Source organism: Lonchura striata, chromosome Z (genome assembly GCF_046129695.1).
Source record: "Lonchura striata isolate bLonStr1 chromosome Z, bLonStr1.mat, whole genome shotgun sequence".
Lineage (NCBI taxonomy): Eukaryota > Metazoa > Chordata > Aves > Passeriformes > Estrildidae > Lonchura > Lonchura striata.
The window spans coordinates 85,956,906-85,971,196 of record NC_134642.1 but is presented as its reverse complement, the minus strand read 5'-3'; the positions used below and the strand labels follow the sequence as shown (position 1 = coordinate 85,971,196).

The window sequence follows — 14,291 nt, the reverse complement described above, 5'->3', positions numbered from 1 at the left end:
AGACCGCGGACCCCGCCTGCTGCCGGGGAAACTCGGAGCGACCCTGAGCCCATTCCAGTGTCCGTGTGCCCAGAACCCTGCTGTCGGAGCCCGAGCTGTGGATGAGTCTCTGCCTGTCAGCCTCTGCCAAAGTAGAAGCCATCATTGGTCTGTGCTGGTTTCCAGGTTGTTTATTCTGTTTATCTCTCACATGTTCTGCTGCCCTGCCCAGCTCTGTCCTGCAGGGCAGCGTGTGGGGCTCTGCCCTCAGTGGGATGTTACAAACATTAAATACCAGAAACTCCCTGGGCTGCATTTACAAGAACGTGCCAATATCTGTCACCTACGTTGGACAGTGTGTCCCCAGCCTGAACCAACAGAAAAATGCCAACACCACAGTGAAACATGGAGGGCATGAAGAAGGAGAAAAAGGACAAGGCACACCCAATTTCCTCCAGCTTGTCCCCTTTGGACCCCTCATCTAGAATCCTAAACTTTTACTTTTGCACCCATGCCACACTTAATTATTACTGATATCAAACACTCAGAGCTTGTAATTCATCCTGTAAGACTGAAAACTCTTTTCCATGGGCAGAGATCACAGCCAGTGTCTCTGGGGGCTCTCTCCATGTGTTCCTGACCCCTGCCAGGGTCCCAGACCTGCCAGAGGGATGCTCTGATCCCCACACCCTGTCCTGCTGCCCTGCCCGGTCAGCCCGGCTGTCAGCCCACATCCCCAGGCAGGAGTGCAGCACATCCCTGTCAGGGCAGCAATTCCATCAGGGACTGATACTCTCCAAAAATCCCCCTCACTCCGGAGGAGCACCAGAGGGAACCGATGGATGAGCAGCTCATGGGGATGGCTGCAATCTGCGCTAAGGAGATGTATAAAACGCAGAGACAGGAGAGATTTCTGTCAGGCGTTGTTGAGATGATGTTTTCGGATGCAGGTTAAGCTTCACCAGCACTGCAGATGCCACGGAGAGTTGCCCAGGATGTGTTGTCCATCAGCATGGGGAAAATGGTTGAAAAATGCCATTACCTTCATCCATTTCTTCCCCAAAGTATTGGACAGCTTTTTTCAGAGGTTTCTGCACACCCCTGCTCTTGCTGGGCTGTGGGCTCCTGTGCCTATAGGACGTGTTACTTCCAGGTGGTTTTTACTCTTCCTGAGGAATACTCTAAGCTCATTATCTAATTAGCCTTTCTTAATATCTGACAAAACTACTATGCAATAGCTGTGTCTGACCTGCGTGTCTACATGTGTCAGAAATTTAGAATTCCTTCCCCAAAGCCATTAAACACCAGAGTGAGAAATAGAAAGAGTACAGATCATAAAGAGAAGTATTTTCATGTTGCCTTTTTCCTTGGTGAAAACAGCACTACTCAAACAAGGAATAGTCTTACTCAGAATCCTTGGATGTTAACAATCTAGGTTTATTAGTGATGCAGTCATATAGGATGGCAACTTGGAATAAACACAATTGTCAGCACCCTTGGAACCACCATTGTATAACAAAAGGGTTAGCATCTGAAACAATACAAGTGACCCAAGAATTAAAACCAAACATAATAATAAAGGGCTGAACACAAATTTTATTATTTACTGTAAAATTATTTTAATTTTATGTTATTACTATGCATCCAAGGGGAAGGTATTCATGAAATAAACTCAATTTCTGCATTAAAAGGACCAAGTGTACTTTGCTATGGATTCAGGCCTTTGCTCATTTTAGCATGTAGCCGTAGTGGCTTTGTGACAAGTACAATAAATGTTTAGTTTTGTATTCTGTTTAAAAATAGATATATACATAAATTTGAAGTGCAATTAATATACATATCCCCTGGGAAGCTTTCTACCATTAATGATGAAGTTACAAATTTTATGGAAATTGTTGTTACGATTACAGATGGACATTGCTGATTTTTTCACTTTTAAATTATGTTTCTCTGAGCTATTTTTTCACTTTTTCTCCTCTTCATTTCTTTCCCCCCTCCACAGAAAATTACAACCCACACCTCCCAGGCAGACGCAAAACTTCTCAGCTGAGAATGTGAACAACACAAATATGGTACCGGGAAGAATGTACACTATCAGCAGTGGGTCAGCAGCTACAGACACCTGCTATGCACTTCCCACCTGCCCAGAAACCCCCAAAATAAACAGGGACTGATGTTAAGCTAAATTTCTTTGCTCTTGTTCAACAAGACGTTGTTTGGTGTATCTTTGCTTGCGTGTGAGGGGTGAAAACATTGGCTCAGATCACTGTTGTCAGGGCTGCTCTGCCTACAGCCTTTTAGGATTATTTTTTTTTTTTTTTCTGCTGTTACACACATTTTCTCCAGGCACTTGTACAGCCCCAGCTGCATTTGAACAGATCCATTGTAATGATTTTCAGCGTACTGCATCCGTATCAACAACAAAAGCGATGTTCCCCTGTGAAGGCATTGTCTCAGAATTTTCACACCGCCCTGGGAGGATGTGGGTGCCCTGCAATGTTGGATTTCTGCAAGCCCCATTTTTGTGGTCTGTGGGTCTGCCTGCCCTCCACGCTGGGTGCAGGGAGGAGCTGCTCAGCTGCGCCAGACATTAAATGTCTCTTTCAAGGTTTCCACGGGGAATGAAACTTGTAGATTATCAAACCTGCTTCTATTGAATTATGCACCCCTGTGGCAGATTATTTGCAGGCTTTGTGCCAGATGGAGAGAATTCTCTGTATCAGCATCAGGCCTTGTAAACATCACCATTTCTTCCCAGGGTTACTTACTTATTCCAGATGGCACCCGCTGCGCTCTCTGTATCTTCCTTCCAATCTGTGGGGCTTACTTTTTCCCAAGAAATGAGAATGCTTTAATATTTTACACATTTTTCCTATTTCTACGCCAATATGTGAGAGTATCTTGACAGAATAAGCAAAGATGTTTTGCATTTATACTCGGTTCACATGGAATAAGAAAAAAGGAAAGGAAATTTTATCCTACTATGTATTTTTAATTCTACAGTCATTTTCCCAGCTACCAAGGGCTTTCTGAAACTGGGAGTGATCACAGCCCAGTGTCTGCTGATCCCCCTGCTCTCAGGAGCTCAGCCATCACGCTGCCTCTCCCGACTCACATTTGGAGAACATTATGAAATCTGTGTTGGGACATGCCAAAGCCTTTGGAACACTGAGAGCACTAACTTGAGATATCTCTCCAGAACGTCGAGACAGTTTCATGCTTTAGCAATTTGTGAGCTGTAGGACAAATACCCTTCTTATGGCCACACTAATCACAGGGTCTGTGAAATTCTCATTGCACAGCTCCCAGAGCAGGGGAAAAGGGAGTGATCTGTGCTCACTTTCAAATTCAGGGCTCAGCTCTGGCGCTCATAATTCCAACAAGCGAGTAGTGTGTGTCTCCATATCAAAATTTTAGTCATGTGAATAAAGTTTTGAAGCATTGTTGTCACTATGTTTTGCATTTAGTGCTTAGCTAATGCTTGTTGCATCTGTATTAAATAAAATAGTCCTGTAACTTTTAATTAACATGTCTGGTCAACAAGCTGAATCCTGGCTCTTCCCTTTTAATCCCAGCTGGCAAACCTCTGCTGAAAAGGAACCAGCTGAAAACAGGCTTAAGGAGAAAAGCTGCTGTCTTTTCTTCCCCACGTGATTTCAGTGCTGATTTGGACTATCAGCATTTCCACATTTGAAATGCCACTTTCCTTCCCAGCCTTACCCTTGACCTTATCCCTTCCCTTCATGTACTGCACTGACCCTACACGACCCTCCTCTTTCTCCCCTGTTTGCTGCCCACCTCCTCCTCGCTTTGCCTCTTCTCGTCCTGCTCAGAGTCCTGCTCTCACCCCCAGCACCTCTCTGAGTATTTCCAGCTCTTCTTTACCCCTGGTCCAGCCATGCCAAGCATCCAGGACTCTCCTGCTGCTGCTGCTTTGATTTCTCCATGATTCCCTGCCCTGCTCCCCCCTGCCCTGCCCTGGTTCTGCCTCCTCCAGCCCCACAGCTCGCAGGTTTCCCTCTGCTCCTGCCCACCGTGCTCTCATCACCCTCACTCTGCCAGCCAGGCTGAACTCTTCCTCAGCCCACTGCCTTTGCCTCCTGCCTTACTAGTGATATTTCTCCAGTTTAATTGAGTCCCTTGATTCCAGCTTTTCTTTTCTTTCTTTTTTTTTTTTTTTTTTTTTTACTTCTGCTTTTGATTTTCTCCAGCCTGACTGTGAGACACCTTCTGCATTGCATTTATTTTTCTACTTGCTTTTCAACTTGCTTTGTACTTTCTCATGCTGTCCTTGACCACAGGCAAGAACTCACCAACGACCTCTGCAGACACACCAAACTGTTTCTTTCAAAAGCTGCTCTATAACCTCATTTAGCTATTCTTCTCCCAAAATACCAGCAGCAGGTATGCCAGCTGTGTCCTGAGGATGCTGCCTGACACAAAAGGCAGCACCTAGTCCTTGTACTTCTTTTTTGCCTCTAGGGATCTGATCTTGTGCTTATTTTAAATGCTTTCTGGCTTGGATGACTTCCTGTGGTTCTGAAACATTTTGCACTAAGAGGTTAAGGCGTGATCATAGAAAATGATGACGATGATGACAATGGTGATGATGATGATATCCTTACCTACATAACAGGTGATTTGCAGTTGTCTGCCTTCTGCTGGAGCTCCCACTGAGTTTCAGGCTGGGATTCCTGAAGGAGGGAATCTCATGGACCATTGTGTCACCACCTCTCACACCACTGAGCAGCCACAAGTAAACCCATCAGGAAAGAATTACCACTGTGGCATACACAGTGACTTAAAAGTGATTTAACGAGAAAATTCCCCCCAAAAATGTCTCCACAAAACAGGAATAGTAAATCTCAAAGGACGTCATCAGCTGTAGTAAACCCAAAGTTGTTTGCAAGATATCCAAGACTTAGAATGGCAGTGATGTACAGTGTGTATTTCACAATTTTCCTGCTTTATCAGATAACTGAATCTTAGCTGAATATTGCAAATACCTTTCAAGTAGCCAGGTTATACTCTGTGCCTTGAACAGCAAACAATTAGATCAGCAAAAGTGAATAAAGTCACAGAGAAGAGACCGGATCAGTTCTGGTCTCAAACAATCTGCAAGAGGAGACACAGAGGTGCATTCTCGGTGAAAATGGATTTTTTTCTCCAGAAGTTATGCAGCACTTCTTCAACAGCTTTACTAAATTGTTTTGAATTTGATTGATTACCTTGATATGAAAATGCAAATAGTGATTTAGTGACAAATAAACACATTAAAAATACAGCATGTATATTCAAAACCAGACATAAAAACAGCTTTTCCTCCATTGCTTTAGTCAGTTTTTATTATGTTTAGATTAACAGTACTTTTTCCAAAGTGTTTTTCAGGATAGAGGCCTAAATTTTTCATGATTTTTAAACTAGATTTTCTAGGTTTTTTTTTTTTTTTGGTGTTGGTCACCCAGAGGATTGACAACTCACTGCCCTGCCCCCCAAATTCCCAGGGTCACTCCTGGATATGGGACTCAGCAATTCCACTGCTGTGGAACACAACACTCTGTATTTCCCTGCTTATGACATCTTTGAGCACCTTGCACTGGACTAGTTCCCAGAGGAAATTTCAGGTTAAAAGGAGGCTAATTGGGTCAAATTATCTCTGCTGATACACAACTTTCCCCTACAGTTCTACAGCAAGGCCCTCCGAGCCTATCCTGGCAACACTTGGGAATGTGTTTTTATAAATGGATCCTCTGGAATTAAAATACAATAAAATGAAGATTAGGATATAAAATAAAGGAAAGCAGTGTGCTTGTCTGTATGTTCTTTTCCTCAGAGCCCTATGGAATAAATTACATCCACGGATTTCTTTACATCTGTTTGCACATATAACTTGATCGTGTTCATACATATGAATTTGGCCTAGAATTCCTTCTTTTAAAAGCACAAACAAGCCCTTCTTTAATGTTGATAATGAAGAATTTTAAAAAATAATCCCATATAGATACATGGACACATTTGGATGTATTAGATAGTATATGCATTCATATATACATTGTAAACATTTAAAGTAAGAAAAGTAGGTTGTCCTTGTACGAGAATGATCAGTGATAAGTAATAAAGATAATATAATGAAAGATAATATAATGGAGAGAACTAAATTATACTTGAACAATAAAGGACAAAGTGACGGTTACACAAAGAGCATTCACTGCAGTGACCAGGCATATTAGACTCCTTTTAGTTCCTACAGATTGCTGTGCAATGACATATTCAATTTTTTCAGCTGAGGAAAAGTGCCTGCATGTCTAGGAGAAAATGATGTAGTCAAAGAAAACCCTCTCTTTTTTTCTTTCTTTCTAAATAAAATGTAACTCCTGTCATTTATTTTTCCTATGTGTCTCAGGTGACCTGGTGGAACAGATGATGTGTGATCATTCGTGATTTGTGCAAAAGCTTTATTAAAGTACAAATTACGTCAGCTGGGACAAAAGCCTGCAACTTTATCTTGGCAAAGATGGGTTCTTGCTGTAGGATTTCATCGTGATGTACGACGTGCTTGCTCTGGAAAGCTCCAGCTCCTCACTGAGTGTCAGATGCCTGCAGGCTGCCCTGAGTGGCAGCTTGCTGCTCTCCTGGTTTGGCTGCTCCCACCCAGGGTCGCGTTATTCCGTGGAATTTACACAGGAGCTTCAGCACGGGCTGCGAGGAGCCCGGAGGAGGTGAGGAGCCATCCCCAGGGGCGGTGAGTGCCCGGCTGGATGGACACGAGTCCGGTCACACGTTCCAGGCGCTGCCCGAAGCCTGGGCTTGCCCGGCCTTGATGTGCCGCGCTCAGATTTCACCGTGTGAAGGCGCAGGGCAAACGAAGCCAATTCCAGCAGGGTTTGTGTATCTGTTGGTGTTTTTCTAATACAGAATTGTCTGCCTTGCAACCCTGCACGGGCCCGTAGTTCCTGCAAATAATACACAAAACCACAGGTGCTGACACAGATCACACAGAAAATATTTTCTAACTAATTCTGTGCATTGTACAGCATTACTGAATATTGTAACTTCCACATTTCTATTCCCTTTTTATTTTTTACTCATGAGACACGGTAGAGCAAAAGAGAGTGAAAGCTACATATGCAAAATACCTTTTCAAATGAAAGAGTTCCAAGGCTTTTCCTGAAAGAACCCTAAGAGGAAGTTTAAGCCTCTGAATTAAAGGTGCAGCGTGCTGTCAGTGGGTAGAAATTTCCACACTGCTATGTTGTATGTAAAACAATTCTGGACGCCAGCTCCCTGGCCAAAGTTTATTGGCAATAATGAAGGTGCAGGGGCACCACTGTGCCGGGCTGGGAGCACACCCGGAGATTTTGCTCTCTGTGTGTGCGAGCCGCCCTCTCCGCAGCCGCCAGCTGGGCTCTGTGAAAGGTCCCGTTCACAGGGCGAGCCCCCGCATCCCGCATCCCGCAGCCCGCATCCCGCATCCCGCATCCCGCATCCCGCATCCCGCGCCGGGCGCTCTCTGCGCGCTCCGCGGAGCCCAAGGGCGGCCGGGCTGGGCTTCCCCCGCGGGGACACCCGGAGCGCTGCCCCGCGCCTCTGTGCGCGTGAATTTCGGGTTAAAAGCGACAGGTTTCTGGCGTTCCTCTCGGGTTTCCCTGCTGCCTTTTGCTTTAATTCTTCCGCCACAGCTCGGGAGCGAAGTTAAAGCCGGCTCCGGCGGCCGCGCTCGCCCGGCCCTGCCGCTTTCCAAGATTTTCGCTCCAAGAATGGAAAAGGCGGAAACTATCGAGAAACCACGGGGCAGCCCCAAATCACCCTGCGGGTCCCGGCCCGGCCCGGCGAGCGCTGCGCTGCCCGCGGGGACCCCCGCTCCACATCCCGGAGGGATGGGGGATGGAGAGATGGAGAGATGGGGGGATGGAGGGATGGAAAAATGGGGGGATGGAGGGATGGAGGGATGGGGGATGGAGAGATGGAGAGATGGGGGGATGGAGGGATGGGGGATGGAGGGATGGAGGGATGGAGGGATGGAGGGATGGGGGAATGGAGGGATGGAGGGATGGAGGAATGCGGGGATGGAGGGATGGAGGGATGGAGGGATGCAGGGATGGAGGGATGGAGGATGGAGGAATGGAGGGATGGAGGGGTGGAGGGATGGAGGGATGGGGGGATGGAGGGATGGAGGGATGGAGTGATGGAGGGATGGGGGATGGAGGGATGGAGGGATGGGGGGATGGAGGGATGGAGGGATGGAGGGATGGGGGGATGGAGGGATGGGGGATGGAGAGCGGAGGGATGCGGGGATGGGGGGAAGGGTGGCGGGGGGCAGGGACCCGGGCGCTGCGGCGGCGGCGACTTTGCTCTTTAAATCGCTCTCCAAAGCGGATTTACGGCTGATCCCCCACGTCAGCGGCCGGGGGCCGCTCGCCGGCGGTGCCTGGGGCGGTGGGAGGCGGCGCGGGGCGGGGCGGGGCGGGGGCCGGGGACACTCGGGCGGGGCGCGGGGCCGGGGCCGCCCCGTCGGTGCGTGCCGGAGCCCATGAATTGCTCCGTGAGCGCCCGGCGAGGCTGCCGCGGCCGCGGGCTCGGGGCACGATGCAGAAGAGCGTGCGGTACAACGAGGGGCACGCCCTGTACCTGGCGCTGCTGGCCCGCAAGGAGGGCACCAAGCGCGGCTACCTCAGCAAGAAGACGGCGGAGACCAACCGCTGGCACGAGAAGTGGTTCGCCCTCTACCAAAACGTGCTCTTCTACTTCGAGGGCGAGCAGAGCGCCCGCCCCGCCGGCATGTACATGCTGGAGGGCTGCAACTGCGAGCGGGTGGCCGCTCCCAAGGGATGCGCGGCGGGCAGCGCCAAGGATGCCGCGCTGGACAAGCAGGTACCGCCCCGCGGCCGGGGGGCAGCGGGAGGGACAGCGGGGCCCTCGGGCCGCCCCCCGAGCCCCCGGCCCCGCCGGGAGCTCCTGCGGCCCGGGGCCGCTCCGCAGCCGGGGGAGCCGGGGGTCCTCGAGTCCCCGCTGGCGGCTCTTCGTGCCTCCCGGCCCTCCTGCTTCCAGCCCCGCTGGCGGCACGCCGAGTTTCCTCTCGCGGAGCAGGTGTTCGGTGTCTCGATGCGCTTCTGCCGTGCAGCGGTGCATTTCTCAGCAAACTCAGCGCGGCGAGGCGGCGGGGGGACAAAGTCCCAGAGCAGCACGGGGAGGAGGCGCTGAGCCCTTCCCTGCGGGGCTGTTGCCTCTCCCGGAGATGCTCTGCGGGGAAAACAGGCTCTCGGTCTCCCTGGGGACGCGTGCGGCAGCCGAGCGGGTGGCTGGGCGGCCCGGGCGAGCCCGAGCCCTGATCGCAGCCGGCCACATCCCACGGGAGAGCGAGGGTTCCGTGCCACGCAGGTGTGGCGAGGCCGGGCTGGGGATGTGGCACGGCGCCCGAGCCGGGTCTGGCCCGGCTGCCGGGGACCGGGGGCCGCGGGGGCTCGGCTGGGGTTCCTTCCCCCTGAAATGCCCAATTCCTGCCCTCCTCCTGCCCCGCCGGCCCCGGCTGATCCTGCCCAGGCTGATCTGTGCGACACGCGTGTGTCAGAGCAGCGAGTGGTTAAATACTCCCGTGCATTACATAACCGCACGGAAAGGACGCCGTGGCTGCTCGGCGTGGATAGAGATCGGGTGTCTTGCCCACACACCTCCTGCTGCCTCATCTGAATTCTCGATCTCGTCTGAAATGTGTTCCAGCCCGGTCCTGGCGTGCCCGGGTGCCTCCCTCGCTGCGCGGCAGCAGCCGGCGGGTGCCGGGCTGGTTTGGGGAAGTTTGGGCGGCTGCAGGTGTTTCCTCACGCTGCTGAGAAAGTGACACAGACCTCAGCCGTGTCCTGAAACCCAGCACATCTCTGAGCTGTCCTGGAGTGGTAACTTTGCAAGGAGAGCTCAGAGCCTCGTCTTATATTTGTGCCTTTCCCCCGCACCTATAAATAAACCTGGTGTGCTCAGGCAGCCTCCGGCTGTTTCATGGCTAAGTGAGCAAACTTTGGGGAGCTGGGATGGTTGTACTTATGTCATATTCACCCTCCAATTCTTGCTTATTGCTTTGAGGCATGTTTTTGTAGCGTTATAAGCCGAGCACTGGAGGATCCCCAGATGATATTAAACATGGATGTTGCCCTGCCTTCTTTACATTGGCTTACTACGCTTGTTTATCAGCGGCGTTGTTAAATTACAGCTTGACTGAGAGAACTGCCTGAAAACAAATCCCTTCCATGTCTGTTCTCCGGGAGCCTTAAGTTGTGCTTTTACAGTGATGAATGAGTTGTTCATAATTACATCTAGTAATAATTACAGGGCAGGAAGCTGAGCTTTTATTGCTTCAGACATCAACTATGTTGGTGCTTTCAAGAATAGCAGACTGCTATTAAAGAGGCAGAAGAATGCTTTTTTTTTTTTTTTCATGGGATGCTCGTTTCAATTTTCAAGACAAATCGTCAGGAAATATCCTTTTTTCTTCACCTTTTGCTTGATCCCAAGCTTTATTCAAAGCTTTTGAGTGTTAGTAGCTTTTGCAGATGTTTAATCATTGAAGTGCACCCTTGTTTGTATATACCCACACAGACACAAATCTTTGCTGAGGTGTACAGGAAATTCCCTCAGTGGCCAAAACTGATCCAAGGCAAGAATGAAAAAGAAAAAGATTTGAAAATTAAGCAGTCTCTTTCATTTAGAAAATGTGCTCACATTCCGAAAGGTGTAAAGCAATAAGCCATGAACCTTCAGTTTATTAACACAGGCAGGCAAACTTTAATCAGATGATAATGAAAAGTCGATATTGCACATGCTAACTCCTGGCAGTGAAAAAATACTGCATAGATTTAATTTGCTTTGATTTCACCACACAAATGTATTAATGGAATGGAAAAAAAAAAAAAGGAAGAGAATCTCTCTTCTGCAAAACAGGGACAAAAGACAAAACTTTTCTCCTTTAGTCTGGGTTTGATTTACCTGACTAACTCAGATATTAGAGTGATATGTGCTCTAGAATTACACAAATGAGGGAGAGAAAGAGGAACTAATCACGTGAGAGAGCTTCATCAGCATATCTTGAGTGGTATTTGAAAAAGCAATGCATTTTCTCCAAGTTACATAATAAAAATTATGGAAAATGCTTGGAGGACAAATAGATTTTGTTTCCCATATCTTGCAGATCCTCTCAATGTTGGTTTTCAGTTGTTTGGGCATGGATTGTCAGGTCATGTGCCACGTGAAACTCTGTAAATTGTCAGAGCTGGGTGGGACGAGGGCTGGGCTGCGCTGTCCTGCACAGGACACAGAATTTTGGCCGCCAGATGTGTCCAGGTGTGGTGCCCAGCTCCCAGCCAGCCCCGGTGCTGGACAGTGACACGTTCCACCCTGCTGGGGCTGCTGGGGACGTTAAGGTGTGACAGGAGCCACCACTCTGAGGAAGATGCCAAATGCCTCCATAAGATTTATTCTGGTTTTGCAGCATTAAGGGCTTGAGAAACAATTGCAATGGCAGAATGCACTTGTTTTGCCTTTTCCATTACTATATTACTATTTTTATTTCCTTCAGAGGGATATTTGCTTCAAATAAAAATCTGTTAAATGTACAGAACCTGTCTTAATAATGACTGCATAAAGAGTGAATCAACTGATATTCTGGAAATGTGTGATCAAATTGAGTATGCTGCATATACTAAATGATCTGCAGAGGGAATTCTTGTTTTTAAATAAAAGTGTTTTGATCTCCCTCACATTTTGGAAGAGTTTTCATAAACACCAAAGAGGTGTTGCTCTACACTCTGATTTTACATTTCAGGCAAAAAAAAAGAAGACATAGATTTATTGAAAGAATAACAAGGTAGAAGGGGCTGAGTTTTGAATCAGCAAATTAGGAGATGCGAATACCACATGCAGATAAATTCTGATTTTAGTTAAACTGCTTCTTCCTGGGGGAATTGAGGGTTGTAAACAAGTGCAGCCCCAACAAGTCCTTCACTGTGGCACTGAGAGTCTTGATGAGAATCCATTTCAGCTTTTCTTTCAGAAACTCTGGAATGGCTGGCTCTGTCTTAGTGAGGGGTTAGTCTCTTTCAAAAGTAAAACAAAATGCCCCAAATCATACTTTTTGCAGCGCTTCACAGAAGGCTGGCACTTGTTATCCAGCAAGTTCACAGCTGCTTTTTAAAATACTACTGGAAACAAGTGATTAGAGGAATGTAAATATTAACATTATTATTATTGTCCGCATTGGGAGGAGGCCTGTGTGTTTAGTTTCTTTCATAACTGTGCATTGAATACATGGAAATGTTCTGATACTGTTATTAATAACTGTCTCAGAGTATTTAAGGTTGTAAATGTTGCATGATTGGAGCAGAGATATTCTTTGTATCTTGCCTGCAATAATCTTCCTCCCACTTAGCAAAATTAAATGCAGTATTAGGTCTGTGTTCCCACAGATTAACAGAATCCAATCATTTGAATTTTTTTTCTGCCTGCTGCAGCTCTGGTTTTGTGGAGGACACAGAGATTTTGTGGATCCTCTCTGTTTTACACTTATTGCTTGGCACATGCCACCACCAGCTTTTGCTGTACCTTCAGCGTCTTTAATTATGTTTAACCAAGGAACAGCACTTAAAGGGCATTTTTTAATGAAGATGAAATTAATTAAAAGTTACTCAGTTTTTCTGGGCAACTCCCCCCGAGTTGCTCAGCATCCTGTCCATGTTTAATGTTGTAGATGGCTGAGGAGTTTTGGGGTTTTTTTGGCGCCTTCAGGATTAGTATTGTCCATAAATGTCACTGCTTGCATGTGGACAGGGAGTTCCCCGTGATGTTCCAGTGAAAGGTAGGCCAGACACCACCACATTTAAAAAATTTTCAGGAGAAATTAAGAAATAATAGATTAATTTTTCTCCTCATCATCTGAGAGGAAATAAAGATGTGTTGTGCTTCTGTTTTCTCTAAAGTTTTGTGGTTTTAATGGATTACCCTCAACAGAAAGAGTTAATTAAAAAAGATGGCTATTAGTGCTCTTGGGGTTAAGGTTTTAGTAAGATCTTCTCATGGGAGAGTGTCTGAAGGGTTCTTGTGTGAAAACAGCTTTGGGGTAACCTGCTCTTGGCTGTCCCTGTCCCCTGCTGTCCCTCAGTCACTCTCATGGCACATCAGAGCTCTGGGCACATTCCCCAAATATTTGAGATCCTCTGCTCTGTGTTGGGGGCAGCAGAACACGAGTCCCTGCCACTGTGCTTCTTGCAAGCTGCACCAAGGGGTTGTGGAGAAATAAAAAGTGAATTTACAGCGTCCCCTGTGACTTAAGGCAACAGGTGGGAAATAAATACAGAAATTAATAAAACTCCCAAACAAACAAACAAACAAGAACCCGACCCAAGCCATCAACCAAACAAACAAGTAAAAACCCTGCTGGGATCTAACCAGGGTCTGAGCTCTGCTCTTTGATAAATGTTTTGTGTTTGCTCAGCAGTGAGTACAGTTTGTGAATAAGGAGAAGGAGAGGAAAATCTCACAACCATATTTATTTGCAGTTTTGCCAAAATTTAGGTGTTTCCTCCTAACTCTTGAAAAGGTATATGTGTTCTGTCATGTTACCAAAAGGGTTTGTAACTGTGCATGTGTGGGGAACCTACACAGCTGATAATTGAGTTAAGGTAGGCATGGTTTTTTGTTTTGTTTTTTTTTTTGACATGCCTCCTCAAAGGTTACTTGAATCTGCACAGACATAGCTTGGAGAACATTGATGACATTTAATAGTTTATTATTAACATTTGGCAACCTTTATAAACCTTTGCACATCAAGTGGTTTTGGTCAGGAATCTGAGCTGGGTCCATTTTGTTTTCTGTTCTTGACTTTTGGTCACCCTTGAGGGTGAAAGGCAACAAGAGACCCCACCTGAATGTCAGTGAGTAATTAAAAGGACTGAGAGTAATGAGATCAGATTTTGGTGAGGCAAAGTTTTATTGGATAGAAAACATGGGCTGAGGTCCCCAGCTTTTCCCTGCGAGGCATTGTAAGATCCTGAAATATTGCAATGTGCTCTAACAGAAGTGCATAACCTGTAATTAAGTTATTGGATGATAATTAGATCCCAAGACAAATGACATTTGGCAAGGGCTTGTTTGTGGAGTTGCTGGGAAATGCTTTTGGCCAACAGGTGAAATGTCAGTGACTGGAAGCACAGGGTAGACCTCACTTGGAAATGCAAAATCCCAGAGCCTGAAGACTGAAAATGTCACTCAGTCTCTTCCTTGTAAGAATGAGATCTGCTGGCCACAGCCCAGCCTCAAACATGCCAGGGGAC

The 14,291-nt window shown here is 47.2% G+C and overlaps 1 protein-coding gene across 1 annotated transcript in view; it reads left to right on the top strand.

The window, feature by feature from the left end:
- Positions 1–8,464: 8,464 nt before the first annotated feature.
- RASGRF2 (Ras protein specific guanine nucleotide releasing factor 2) overlaps positions 8,465–14,291 on the top strand; it is a 100,401-nt gene continuing 94,574 nt past the window's right edge. The window contains exon 1 of the mRNA XM_077790451.1: positions 8,465–8,850. Coding sequence (XP_077646577.1) covers positions 8,566–8,850 — 285 coding nt within the window. The 5' untranslated portion in view covers positions 8,465–8,565. The remainder of the gene's footprint in view (positions 8,851–14,291) is intronic.